We start from the raw sequence: 14,608 nt of genomic DNA on the forward strand, positions 1-14,608 counted from the left end.
GAAAATCCATACTTTCTTCCAAAATGACGTTTTCAACGTAGTCAGATACCTTAATTGGCGATTTCACCATAACTTTGCGACTTTTTGGCGACAATTTGCGATGCCCCGTATTTTTCAGTATTTGCGAACCAAATTTCCCGTATTTTTCTCGAGAAAATATGGTCACGCTTGTCACCATATCTTTTGAGGTAACTGATATCGATGTAAGTTACCGACGATGATAGACATGAATTTTGCTGATCCTAAATCGATATAGCGCTTACCTCTTTGGGTTTCGGGTACTCCGTTGATTTATATGTCCCAGCATTGAAATATTAAATCCCAACATGTGATGGTGCTATTTTTATATTACTGGGCACATTCATCATCGAGAAAAAAGACATTTGCGTTCTTATTCAGTGTTTTGTTGAGTCTTTGCCATCATAGTAGAACGAACGCTACTATGGTGTGATCTCAAAAGGTGCGTAATATCATCAGCTGATCAATCGCTCATCAAGATATTGGGTAAGGCAAACTTTTTACGGTTTTCACTTCCCTATTCTTCAGACTTATTAAGTTTTGCATTTGGCAATCGGTTTTTTCCTTGTATCGAGTTAAAGAACGTATTTAAATTCAGTTTCAGCGTTCTAGTTCAGAGTTTGTTTATGCAAAATATATATATATTTAAGGAACTGATCATCACAAAAAGTTAAAACTGAGGGAGGTATTTTTTAAAATAATTTTTTTTTATGGTAGGTTATTAAATTTTTTTAGCATGAAATGCGTTGTACATTATACTGTATGTGTCAAGAAAATTTTTTCCTTTTATTTTTTAGTATTAATTATGCTGCTTTTTAAATAAATAAAAATCAATAAACAAAAACTTTTTTTAATTTTACTTTTTACCTGCAATTAGTTTTTTCGAAGCATTACAATATATCCATTGTGACATTCATTTTTGGAGGCTATCAAATTATTTTAGACACAGGGCCGTCATTTCAACTTTTTCTGGGGGGGGGGGGGGGACACAGAACATGTACTCAATGTAGGTATATATACCATTTCTAGTGTACTTTTGTTGTGAGGCAATGAGAGTAAAAATTTTCTAAAGAAGAGGGCAATAGAACAAAAAGTTTGAGGGACTATAATGTAAATCAGTATTCCTAACGTTCGCATTAGCGCCCCCGGGGATGTTGGAATGTTCCGGGGGGGGGGGGGGCGGTAGAAGCTATGGGTATAACATGGGATCCTATGGGTTAGATTGTGTTGGGGCGAGGGGAGAAAAAAATTTCTGAAGAAGGGGGCGATGGGAACTATGATGTAAATGAACAAAAAAGTGACCTACAGAGTGAGAGAGTGACCTAAAGCATGTGCATGACCAAAAGAATGACCTAGAGCAGGGGTTCTCAAACTGCTCGCCTCTGAGTGGTGGCCAGACAAAGGTTTTTCTGAGAGATTCTTTGTTAAACTGCTCTGGTTGCTTAGTGATACAATACACACAATATTTACATCGATTACAAACTAGAACCTAACAAAAACTTTAATAAACATCCAGCAGAGACATGCATGACAATAACAACCGAGCCAACATTCGAATGGTACGCTGTTGCCATTTCACGACTCGTTATATTACTAATAATGATAATAAATTAATAACATCTTCCTCCCTTTAAGGGAAAATGATAAATTTCTTATAATTTGTGAGAGTAAGTCAGCCTAGATGGAGGCTTCACCAGGCAACCAGATCTTGTAACAATGTAAGATCCATTATCCTGGGTTGTCTGTGATGATGGGAATGTTACCTTTTTCTGCGGTGTTGGAGCCTGACATTGGGGTGATACCTCATTGGTTGCTGGAGATTCCACTTCTTTCGTGCTTGTGTAGTCCCAAGGGACTATGAAGTCCTTCCAGCAGGCCTATATGATTTTAATTACATGATTTTGTCCCTCAGCAACAGCTCTTTCCTTCATTAGATGTATGTTAGTATATAATTAATATGCATTGGTGCAATAATTTATTTCAACATATAAAACTGTGTCATCTGCAAAAGATATAATGCTACCATTTAGATTTAGTTTACTCAGTTCATTTATATAAATTAAAAATAGTATCGGCCCTAAGACCGACCCCTGTGGGACGTCTTTTTTTACTTCTTGAAAGTTGCTAATTTTTTTCTCTATTATGACAGCTTGTCGTCTAGTGTAGTAGTATGATTTAAACCATTCTAATATATTTCCTCTTATACCAATTGAATATAATTTCTTTGTTAAAATTTTTAGGTCCACATAATCAAATGCTTGTTTTAGGTCGAAAAAAACTATTATCGAGTATTTATTTTTATTTATTCCATTGTTTATCAAGCCCGTTAATTTTAGAATTGCTATTTCTGTATTTTTGTTTTTTTGGAATCCATATTGATTGGCTGAAAAGAATTTTTGATGATTCAGGAAATTGAGCAGTTGGTATTTCATACACTTTTCTAAAATTTTTGAAAAAATCGGGAGAATTGATATAGGTCTATAGTTGTTAGAGAGTGTATCATTGGAATCTCCAGTTTTAAATATAGGATGTACGAGGGAATTTTTTAGTTCAGAATTAAAATACTCCATTTGTTATTGAGGAATCCACTAAATCCTTTAATACATCTATATTGTAGTGAGAGATAATTTTCATCATTTTAGGTGTAATTCGATCGTAGCCCCTTGCTTTATTTTCTTTAATTTCTGCCACAATTTGTCTCTGTATATGACTTTCAGTTTCGAGGTAGAACATGGAATTTATTGATGTGTTTGAGGAACCTTCTTGTTCTATACAAATACAATTATCTGCGTTTTTCTCATCATAATTTATATTTCTTGTGATAAATTCTTGATTAAATTTATTTGCAAGTTCTGTTGGATTTTCAAAATTTGGTAATATTTTTTTTTTCAAATCTTTATTTAATACATTTCTTCTAATAAATTGCCATTGCAATAGTTTATTCTTTTCACAAGCGTTAAAGTTCCTCTGGAAGTACTCTTATTTTACCTTTTTTATATAAATTTTCAAATTTTTATTATAACTTTTGTACTCGTTCTCATATAAGGTTATGTGTGGATTTTTTTTATGTTTTTTATATAGCTTTTCCTTCAGGTTTATTCTGTCAAGTATAGTTATTCATTCATTGTTTTTTATTTTTCTTATGGTAATTTTTTGAAACTTTAGTCCAGAGATTAGTATTTCATGTTATTATATCCAAGAGATGTCTGTATTTATTTTGTACTGAATCATTTTCTCGTATGCAATTGATATTTATTTTTGATATGAATTGTTCCAACCATATATAATCTATTTTCATTATTTCATCATTCAAATTCTCTTCTTGTTTTTCAAGGAAGGCTATACTTCCTAATATTGGGTAGTGGTCAGTGATATTAGTGTTAAATACTGTGAAGTTTTGTGAAGTATTTCCTGTTGTTCTATAAAAGACGTGATCTATGCATGTGTGACTTTCCTTTGTTTTTCGTGTTATTTTTTTGTGTAGTGGTTCGAATCCATTTAAAGCTATTATGTCTAAATATTGTGATGTTCCATTAGTTTTACTACATACAAGTAGATCAATGTTGATATCGCCAACAATTAATATGTTGCTTTTCAAGTTTTTCATATTGATTTCTAATTCTTCATTAAATTGTGTAATTGTGTATGCATGTGAACGGTACAAGAGCAAAATATTAACATCATATTCTGTAAGGTGTATAAACAAATCTTCTGCTGTAGTGAAATTAGTATGCTTTTTTTGTGTTGATTTAATTTTTTATTTATATACATAATTACTTCCCCTGATCTATTTTAACTTCTAGAGTTTGTGTAATAGTAATAATCATTGAGATGTTCATAATTTGATATATAGTAATTGAATTCTTCATTTTCATCTATCCATATTTCACTTAAATTATGTCAATTTTTTCATTTAGTGTTCTTAGAAAAATCAAAAAATTGTTAAAGTTCATTCTAAGGCTCTGTATGTTGATTATTAAAAATGTAAGTGTTCTATTTCTTATGTTATGACACCTTATCACCTTTCTCACGTCTTGAATTTCCTCCAGAGGCCGTTGATCCTCTATCATATCTGTTTCATTAATTTCTTCAATTTCCATTGTCATTTGAGATTGGGTTCAGTCTCTGTCAGTCTCTGCATATCTTGAAAGCCTGTAAGTGACCAAAAAAGTGATCTAAACAACAAGGGACCAGGTCAATGAGTGATCTAGAAAATTTGCAAGCATGTGAGTGTCCAAAAAGTGACCTAGAGAGCAAGAGACAATGTCAAGAGGGAAGGAGTGATGAAACATTAACCAAGAAACAGAGGCACGTTTGTAGACTTGGCTGGCTATAGCCCAACAAATTTTAAAAAAAATGGTCAAGAAAATTAGACTAGGATAAGAGAAGGGCGACAAAATTATTGTAACCTACACTCAGCTAAACCATAAATCCACCTCTGGCCACGGCAGCCATAGGTGTGAAGTTATTAGAAATATATTAGGGTCATTTGGGGGGGGGGGACTTAAACCCAATAATTCTATAGGTACAGTATAACCTGTCACTTAGGATAATTTTGAATGGAAGTAGCCAAAATCCTATACCAAAGAATATGTTCATGCTCTGTATCACAGGCTGGCATTACACTATAAAAGTTAACCCTATAACCGGTTATTTTGCAGCTTGTCAATGAAGTCGTTTCAATAAACTTGTTTTTAAATTCACGTAAGAGGTGGATGAACCTACCCTCCCAATAACACTTTTATAGCACTGCCAAGTATTCAACACTCAAGCCAGGATTTAAGCTAGATAAAAAATTCCTTTAGCAGAAATGCGAAAATGGGGGGAAAAGCTTTAGCAAAATACTACATTGCTATTGATTCATCGTTAGATGTCTTCTCATTTTGTACTTCCTGTTCACATTTTTGCAAAAGTGGCTACTACTTCTTTCGCATTCTAAGATTTTCTTTCGCATTTTGCGAAAAATGCAACCGTAGCTTGAACCCTGACTCAAGCGTATTATCAGCAGACAATGTGCTGTACTTGTCCAAGATAAGAATGCAGAGGGTGTCCAATGTCTAAAATAGAGAGCTATCTAAGACCAGATTACATAATAGAAGTTTGATAAAAGATCTTTTACAAAACTTGAAAAACAACCAATAAGCTGATTGCATTCAATTTTAAATCAATTTCATTTGCTTGAATGAAATGAAACCAATATACTTATTGGTTGCATTTTCAAGTTTTATAAAAGACCTTTTATCAAACTTTTATAGTGTAATCCTGCCTTAGATAAAACAATAAACCCTGTACAATGATATTTGTTCCTCGTCTGCAGAGTATCGTTATATTGAGGTTTCACTGTTTACCAGTAAAAAAAGAATTTAGACACTATTTCTAAAAAAAATGAACACTTCTAACATAAACCTGTAGAAATAGTGTTAGGTATTACACTATAAAAGTTGGATAGAAGCTCTTTTATAAAACTTGAAAATGCAACCAATAAGCGTATCCGTTACATTCAAGCAAATGAAATCAATTTAAAATCAAATGTAATTGGCTTATTTGTTGTCTTTTTTAAAGTTTTGTAAAAGATCTTTTATCAATCTTTTATAGTGCAATCCTGGCCTTAGACAGCTCTCTATCTTAGACATTGGACACCCTCTGCATTCTTATTTTCTACAAGTCCAGCACATTGTCTGATGGTAATATGCTCGAGCGCTGAATACTTGTCAGTGCTATGAACGTGTTATTGGGAGGGTAGGTTTATTCACCCCTTAGGTGAATTTAAAAACAAGTTTATTGAAACAACTACATCGTCAACCTGTGAAATAACTGGTTATAGGGCTACAACCTGCGCATCCTTTTATTGCTTAAGCCTTTTCTTTTTTCATCTCTGGTTTTTAAAATTTTACTCGGTACTTCTTTAATAGTGATATCTATGTAGAGTGTCATTTCTGGATTTTAAAATCAACTGTGTCCAACATAATAACAAAAGGCTAATTATAACTAAAGCATATCTTGCTGTATCAACAACAGAAAGTCGTGAAGGCTCCATTCAAGCCAGAATAAAATCAAGGAGTACTGTTCCATCGTTTGAAAAAAAAATTGACTATTTCGCAAAAAAGTGAAATGTAATAACAGTGTGATAACAGAGGAAGCGATAGAGGCATTCTCCTGACACCTATATCGTCAAACTATGTTTTTTTTGTTTTTATAATTTGGAACATGGTTATAGTTTTGTCCCCACCCCCACAAAAAGAGTTTATTTATATAAACCCTTTATATAAATAATGTTTATAATGTATATAAATATTAATATATATATATATATATATATAACGTTTAAAAATATTTTTATAATGTGCACTTAGAAAAGTCTTTTTGTTCGACCTTTAGGGTCCGTGAGGAACCTCAAGATATTAAAATATTTTCCTAGATTTTTGTATAAAGTCTTAAAACCTTGAAAGGCATCTTTTGAAGGCAACATTAATTTCCAAAAAAAGTGAAAAAACACCCTTTTTCGTTCCACCCTACTAAAGACTTGTGGGAGGCTGACAAAGCTTTACCATAGGGGACTCTAGGGAAGCTACTCAGAGAAAAAAAAAAATTTTTTACCAAGCAGAATGTGCATGACCATTGTGCGCTTTTAAAAGATTTAATATTTTTTTGGTGTATAGTCATTTTACTGTTCTTAATTATGCCAGATAACTTAATTCACATTACAGCTCTTGTTGCTGAGCCATCATTACTGACACTTGTCCTATAAAGAGAGAGTGTAACAAGACAACTTTTATTCACAAAATTTTTTTTTATAAAGCTGTTTCTGGTGTGGCACTACTATAAACCATACATACACCTCATCCACATTCCGCTGAAGAACTTCTAACAAATTGGTGCATGTCCATGTTGCAACCCTAACGTGAAGTTTGTTTCTATGTAATGCTTGTTATAGCACTGTCATCTGTTGTCTATTTTTCAAACTATAAGTGAAGTGTAATGATTAAATATTTGTAACATTGTGGGCTTGCGGCTCTCTGTGTTGAGACTTTTTTTGTTTTGTTTCTGGTGCAACAGGGATCGGAGTAAGTAAGAATCTGAATTCTCGGTCAGCCTTCATTTGACAGTTCCAGAAAGATTACTATAAGGGGGCATCAAAACACACACTTGCCCCTTGTGATAGAGTACATTCTTGTTTGGAGTATTACTGTCCCAAACTCTGTCTTCCCTTTCAAGTGTTCTCAACATCTTTGTCGGCAAGGTATGGCTCAAAAGCATGACATCATGTACAGAAGCATATCTACAGAGGAGATTAGTGGGCTATAACCCAGAGCGGCAAATTTGTGAAATGAGCGTGGTCAAGAAAATTAGTAAATGTGAGAAGGGTGCAGAAATTTGCAAAACTAAAGGCTTTTTTTACAAAATTTATTCATCATATTTACTGATTTTTTTATTTCCCATAAGCGGCCAGAGTACCAGTTCAGAACCACTTCTTGAAAGCCTGTAAGTGACCAAAAAAGTGATCTAAACAACAAGGGACCAGGTCAATGAGTGATCTAGAAAATTTGCAAGCATGTGAGTGTCCAAAAAGTGACCTAGAGAGCAAGAGACAATGTCAAGAGGGAAGGAGTGATGAAACATTAACAGAAACAGAAAAACAAAAAAAGAAACAGAGGCACGTTTGTAGACTTGGCTGGCTATAGCCCAACAAATTTTAAAAAAAATGGTCAAGAAAATTAAACTAGGATAAGAGAAGGGCGACAAAATTATTGTAACCTACACTCAGCTAAACAATAAATCCACCTCTGGCCACGTGAATTTATTTTCAGTATCAGAAATTTAAAACAAAGAAAAATGTGTCTAACTAAAGCCTGAGCTGTTGCCTGGGTGCATGCACCCTTTGCACTCTCGCTTAAGCCGCCCCTGATCAGATGTCAAGCTGAAAGTGATGTGAGAAAGGAATCTCCATTCATTTGAAATTTGATATAATTACAGCTGATTAAATCTAACATTACCAAACTTTTTCATAGTTTAAATTCATTTCTCATTTCCCCCTTGAAATTAGATATCAACCGTATAACTAAAAGCGAATACAATGTAAAATAGGTGGTGACCAATATTGAAGCGGTATCCCAGACTCTTTTAAATAAACAATGGTCCTTGATGTTGTATAAATAAATATTCTCTGTATAAAAAAATATAATCAGGGCATAAAAGTATACCTGGTGATACCTGTCAACAGAAGAAAATAATCCAAATAATCCAATCAGGGCATGAAAGTGATAACCACAAATAGAGTGATACCTGTCTGTGGGAAAAGAAATAATCCAAAAAAAAACCAGACCAAATAGAGTAACTGCTGTTTCAAATTTCCAAAAGCTGCGCTTGAACAAAAGATAGAACTCATTTGGTGGAACTCGCGCCACCTGGGTTTGATCATTCTACAAATTTAAAAGATACGCAACCAAGCACCATTATGTTGGCTTTGGCAACTTAACATTGGAAAAAAAGTCGTCAAGGGAAGTGGTGACCAATATCAAAGCTGTACCGAACAGATATTGTATAATCTGTTTTTGGCAATGTATTGAAGATTTTATCTTCTTTGACAAGAAAAATGTAAGAAAGCATGAGAAGCAGTCAGGGCTGTAACTAGAATTTTTGCCGCCGTCCCCCAAAAACTTTAAAATTCAATAATTTTATAATGGTGTTCTTTGTTCCCGACTAAAATTACTGCCCCCTAAATTTTGCTGCCACGGCAGTTTCCCTCTACTCCTAGTTACGGCTTTGCAAGCAGTCACTAAGAGTGAAATGGAGTCATGTTTTCTGACGTCTTTCTTACCACACAAAAAATCTCCAGCACATCGCCATAAAAAGGATAATATTACGACTGTTAAAACGAAAAAAAAAAATGTTTTTCATATTGATTTCTAATTCTTCATTAAATTGTGTAATTGTGTATGCATGTGAACGGTACAAGAGCAAAATATTAACATCATATTCTGTAAGGTGTATAAACAAATCTTCTGCTGTAGTGAAATTAGTATGCTTTTTTTGTGTTGATTTTAATTTTTTATTTATATACATAATTACTTCCCCTGATCTATTTTAACTTCTAGAGTTTGTGTAATAGTAATAATCATTGAGATGTTCATAATTTGATATATAGTAATTGAATTCTTCATTTTCATCTATCAATATTTCACTTAAATTATGTCAATTTTTTCATTTAGTGTTCTTAGAAAAATCAAAAAATTGTTAAAGTTCATTCTAAGGCTCTGTATGTTGATTATTAAAAATGTAAGTGTTCTATTTCTTATGTTATGACACCTTATCACCTTTCTCACGTCTTGAATTTCCTCCAGAGGCCGTTGATCCTCTATCATATCTGTTTCATTAATTTCTTCAATTTCCATTGTCATTTGAGATTGGGTTCAGTCTCTGTCAGTCTCTGCATATCTTGATGAAATCAGTAATTGATCTTCTGCATATATTCTTAGTGTTTTCGATTTCTCATCTCTCTGGAGGAAAATCTTTCCATCTTTTGCCCAAGCGAATTTATAACCAAGTCTGTTTTTGGCTTGCCTTGCTTCGTAGAACAGTTTCTTATTTTCTGGTGTGAGGTGTTCATTGATGTATACTCTGTCATCCTGAAAATCTGGATTTATTTTGTCAGCTGTTAGATTATCTTGTCGCTCGGCTTTTTTCATCCAGAGATTCCTTGACCTTTCATTATGGAACCTAACAATGATTGGCTTCGGTTTACTAGTGTTTCTCGAAGGCACTCTGTGGACTTTTTCTATCTCTGTTGTTTCTTGTATTCCCAGGATTGTTTTCATTGTGTTCATTATTTCATTTATATTTTATTGCTTTGTTTCTGGGATTCCATTTATCTCTATATTATTTCTCCTACTTCTTGTTTCCATATCATTCATTCTTTGTCTCAAATCATTTACTTCCCTTCTCAACTTTTCATTTCCTATTTTTGTTTTTTTAACATCAGAATTAATCTGTTCAACTGTTCTTTGAATATTTTCAATTTTTTTTCCTACATCCTCCTTTGATTTTGATTGGAATTCTATTGCTTTCACAACCTCCTGGACCTCTTTGGTAAGTTGATCTTGTTTTTGAGTGATTTTATTTACTGCTAGATCCATGGTGTTTTGCATTTGATATTTAAATGCCTCGAGCATTTTTGCATTTTTTCCAAAGGTTCATCCATATCCTGTTCATCTCCAGAAGCCCAACATGCCTGTTTCATTTCTAGTAGCACTTTTCAGCTCATTTTTACAGTCTTTGCACCTATATTCCTCCTTTTTTTTTTCTTTGCCATCTTCCTAAAGCTAGATTCTGTTGTTCCAATACACTTCAGATGAAAAAACCTTCCACACTGCACATAACAGAAAAACTCACTCTTGTCATATACGGGTTCCTTGCAGGTTTTACATTCATCCATATTTATTTGTAGCTCGTTGCAAGTTCAGTGTAAAACTTTTCTCAGAGACACTTTAAGATTTGATCTTTTAGTACCTATTTTGTATCACAGATGGCAGCTCTATCATTACCCTTTTCTTTTCTCACTTTTTCGTCAATATCTTTTACTTAACTTTTTTTAGATTTTACTTACATCTAACGTGCTTAATTTAACATTTTGAACTCATACTAACATTATTTTATCAATATCTCTCACCTCTGTGTTCAGTACTTCCAAGTTTGACGATATTTAATGTTTATTTGCGGAGCTTGTTGTAGACGCGTGTTTACAAACATTACGGCATGTTGCCATCTTTTGACCTGGGTAATAGGTTGATGGATGCCCTTGTGTCTAACTGAAACACCACTCTTTAGTCTGCCAACATGGATGACGAACTTTGCAGAATGCATATTTATCGAAGACACAAATTCAACGTACTCGTCTTCCAGTTCAGGATAAGTCTCATCCGGGTCTTGCCTGATTTGCTGGATTCACTTAGGTTTGGACAATCTCCCTACTTGAATCTGGCCCTTCTCTTTAGACATACACACAGTCTCAAGCACACAGTCGGGCCAGTTGCATTTTTTGCACATGTGCTTATATGCAAGACAAGATTCCTTTCTCGTCGGATGCTCAAGCCCACAATATTTACATTTATAGCTTTTATGATCTTGCTAAATTCTGATGGGTTTTTTTGACTTCATGTATCTCAGCAGGTGAACACAGGACTGCAGTCTCATGTGTGGCTTTGTCTGCCGTCTTACAAACATCAATGCATTTCTCAAGCGATAGAGGCCTGTGCTTATAATGAGCTCTAAATAAGTATTTGGATTTCAGATTCTGACAACGATGCTATCTCTAAGTAGCGAGTTCTTACATTTATTGCAGTAACCGCATACTCTAATCTGGCTTCTGGTAGCTGCCAAGAAGTTATCGAATGACTCACTTTCATTTTGGCTTCTTTTGTTGAAGAGAGCCCTCCCATAAATCTCGTTCGTCTGGCTGATCCTGAAAGCTTCAAACTTCTCCAAGATCGAACACCTTTCGATCATTGGTCTGCTTGATCGCCAGACCTATCATGTCTTGATTGCTTCTGACAGAGTTCCCAGACTGGAGGCATATCAAAACAATAATGTATGACACTGCTGTTGACAGCATGGAGGAACTTGTTTCCTGCATTGTAGGGAAGTCCTAGACATGCCCAAAATCTTCCAGAATGTTCAAAATTCAATGCCCCTTTAGATATAAGACCTGCATTACCGCTAGTGGATGACACTTTGAAAACCTTTGACCTCTGTTACTTTTTCAATGCACATTTCTTATTAAAACGCGCATTCACCTATGTGGTGTCTTTTCACTTCTGGTGTTTTCTGTGTACCTTACCGCATCAGGGAAGCATTTCCAACCATGCATTGCTATGTGATTCCAAGTCATCTAGGTGCAACCTATCCCTCCTAGAAGTTTGTAAACCTGGGGCTCAGACACCCCATATATATTTAATACTATTCTTTTATTAGAATCCCCCTCCTGTTTTTGAGACCTAATTTTTGGCAAAAAGGGGTTCCTTATACACGCTAAAATACGGTACTTTTGAAAACTTCAATCACATCTTATTTTTGTGGGGCCTCATTTTTGTTCTGCCTGCTCGCAAACAGCATGCACAGGTTGCAACCTTTAAATCAAGGAGTTATTCATACCTTGAAGTGCAAATATCATGATATACATTGTCCCTTTTGATGTTATTATAGATGAATTTGATTATAGTATTATAAATATTTTGTCATCATGTAATGAATGTTTTCTTTTCAGCTATATTTCTGATGGTTGAATGCATTTTTTGTATCGCAAATGAAAAGTGCTTCAGGATCTCTAGTCAAAAGGTATTGTTTAATATTTTGGCATTTCATTGCTAAGTACATAAATTAAATCTTTTTTAAACAACTTCATTAATTGCAATTACCATAATTTCCAGTAAGTAAGCTAATGGGATGTATAAACCACATCTGGAAAAATGATTTTAAAAAGATTTTTGTATAAACAATGTGGCTTTTTCGACATGCAATTTTCTATAAGTTGTATTTAATTTTCATTCCAGAACTAAAAAAGTACAAAAATTTTGATAAACCTTGTATTTGGGCATTTAACTTATCTTCTTTTTTCTTTGAGTATATTATAATATTACTGATTATAAACACTAAACTTTTTTTTTAGAGTAAAATGTTCATAAAAATGTATTAGAATCTCTTGAAGTTGGAATACAAGTAGGAAAAAAAAGGTTATTGTGTATAGTCCTGGGCTTGACAAATTGAAAAAAAAAATTTAGGTACCAGCTAAAAATTTCTTAGCAGCCAAGAATGATATAGTTCTGAAGAAACATGGTCCTGAATAATGTTTTTTCAACATTTCCGAGACTTTATATACCCTCCCTGTGTTAAAAGACCCAATGGCATAAAATTAGAAAATTTTGTGAGAGATTTCAATTTAGCAACCACATATACAGAAAATTTTAGATACCAACACAGATTTTCTAGTCGCTGTGGAGACCTGGTATCTAGGATTTGTTAAGCCCTGGTGGCTTCACAAATCCCATCCAAATTCTATGTCTGTGGCTTTGAATTAGCTAAAAATTAACTTTTATAGCAAAATAAGTTATGAGAAATTACTGTAGAAGTTTGAAGTCAAACAGAAAATTATATACTCATATTTATGAAAATTACAACACCATGAAGGAATCATGTGAAGACCATGATAAAATTTACAGTCAATAAATAGCAGTGAATGACATGTTAAATTATAATTTGGAAGTGATTGCGCAAGTCTGTTCTCAGCAGCACCCTTTGAAAATTTTTATAAAACAGAAATAGAAAGCTGTTGAGGAGCTGGACAAGTGGTTTATCTTATTCAGCCAGCTGTGAGTACCCTCCTTCGTCACCATGAATTTAAATACCAGAGGGTCTTTTTAAACTATCTACAGAGATATCTTCTTAAAGGGAGATTTTTATACTGATACTGCTCATACATACACATATATATAAACTGAAGAGCCAAAAAAACTGGTACAGGCATACGTATGCAAATAAAGAGATATGGAACCAATCAGAGTACGGCGCTTCGGTCGGCAACGCCTATATAACACAACAAGTGTCTGGCATAGTTGTTAGATCAGTTACTGCTGCTACAATGGTAGGTTATCGAGATTTAAGTGAGTTTGAACGTGGTGTTCTAGTCGGCGCATGAGAGATGGGACATAGCATCGCGAGGTAGTGATGAAATTTGGATTTTCACGTACGACCATTTTACGAGTGTACCGTGAATATCGGGAATCTGGTAAAAAATTAAATCTACGACATCGCTGCGGCCGGAAAAAGATCATGCAAGAACGGGACCAACGACGACTGACGAGAATCATTAAACGTGAGAGACGTGCGACCCATCCGCGAATTACTGCAGATTTCAATGCTTGGCCATCAACAAGTGTCAGCCTGCGAACCATTCAATGAAACATCATCGATATGGGCTTTCGGAGCCGAAGGCCCACTCGTGTACCCTTGATGACTGCACGACACAAAGCTTTACGCCTTGCCTGGGCCCGACAATACCAACATTGGACTGTTGAGGACTGGAAACACGTTGCCTGGTCTGCCGAGTCTCGGTTCCAATTGCTTCGAGCTGATGGACGTGTACGGGTATGGAGACAACCTCATGAATCCATGGACCCTACATGTCCACAGGGGACTGTTCAAGCTGGTGGAGGCTCTGTGATGGTATGGGACATGTGCAGTTGGCGTCATATGGGACCCCTGATATGTCTAGATACGACTCTGACAGGTATGTAAGCATCCTGTCTGATCACCTGCACCCATTCATGTCCATTGTGCATTCCGACAGACTTGGACAATTTCAGCAGGACAATGCGCCACCTCACACGTCCAGAATTGCTACAAAGTGGCTCCAGGAACACTCTGCTGACTTTAGACGCTTCAGCTGGCCACCAAAATCCCCAGATATGAACATTATTGAACATATCTGGGATGCCTTGCAACGTGCTGTTCAGAAGTGATCTCCACCCCCTCTTACTCCCACGGATTTACGGAAAGCCCTGCAGGATTCATGGTGTCAATTACCTCCAGCACTACTTTA

General features: G+C 34.9%; 1 protein-coding gene across 1 annotated transcript in view; it reads left to right on the top strand.

Annotated features, from left to right (window-relative positions):
• Positions 1–252: 252 nt before the first annotated feature.
• The window catches only part of DPCoAC (dephosphocoenzyme A carrier), a 29,350-nt gene continuing 14,994 nt past the window's right edge, over positions 253–14,608 (top strand). Inside the window, exons 1-2 of the mRNA XM_089238920.1 lie at positions 253–504; positions 12,278–12,348. Of these exons, the coding sequence (XP_089095046.1) occupies positions 12,317–12,348 (32 nt within the window). The 5' untranslated portion in view covers positions 253–504; positions 12,278–12,316. The remainder of the gene's footprint in view (positions 505–12,277; positions 12,349–14,608) is intronic.

This window comes from Pholcus phalangioides, unplaced genomic scaffold (assembly GCF_987345545.1).
Source record: "Pholcus phalangioides strain wild (caught in Gottingen) unplaced genomic scaffold, Ppha-v1.0 ptg000011l_1, whole genome shotgun sequence".
Lineage (NCBI taxonomy): Eukaryota > Metazoa > Arthropoda > Arachnida > Araneae > Pholcidae > Pholcus > Pholcus phalangioides.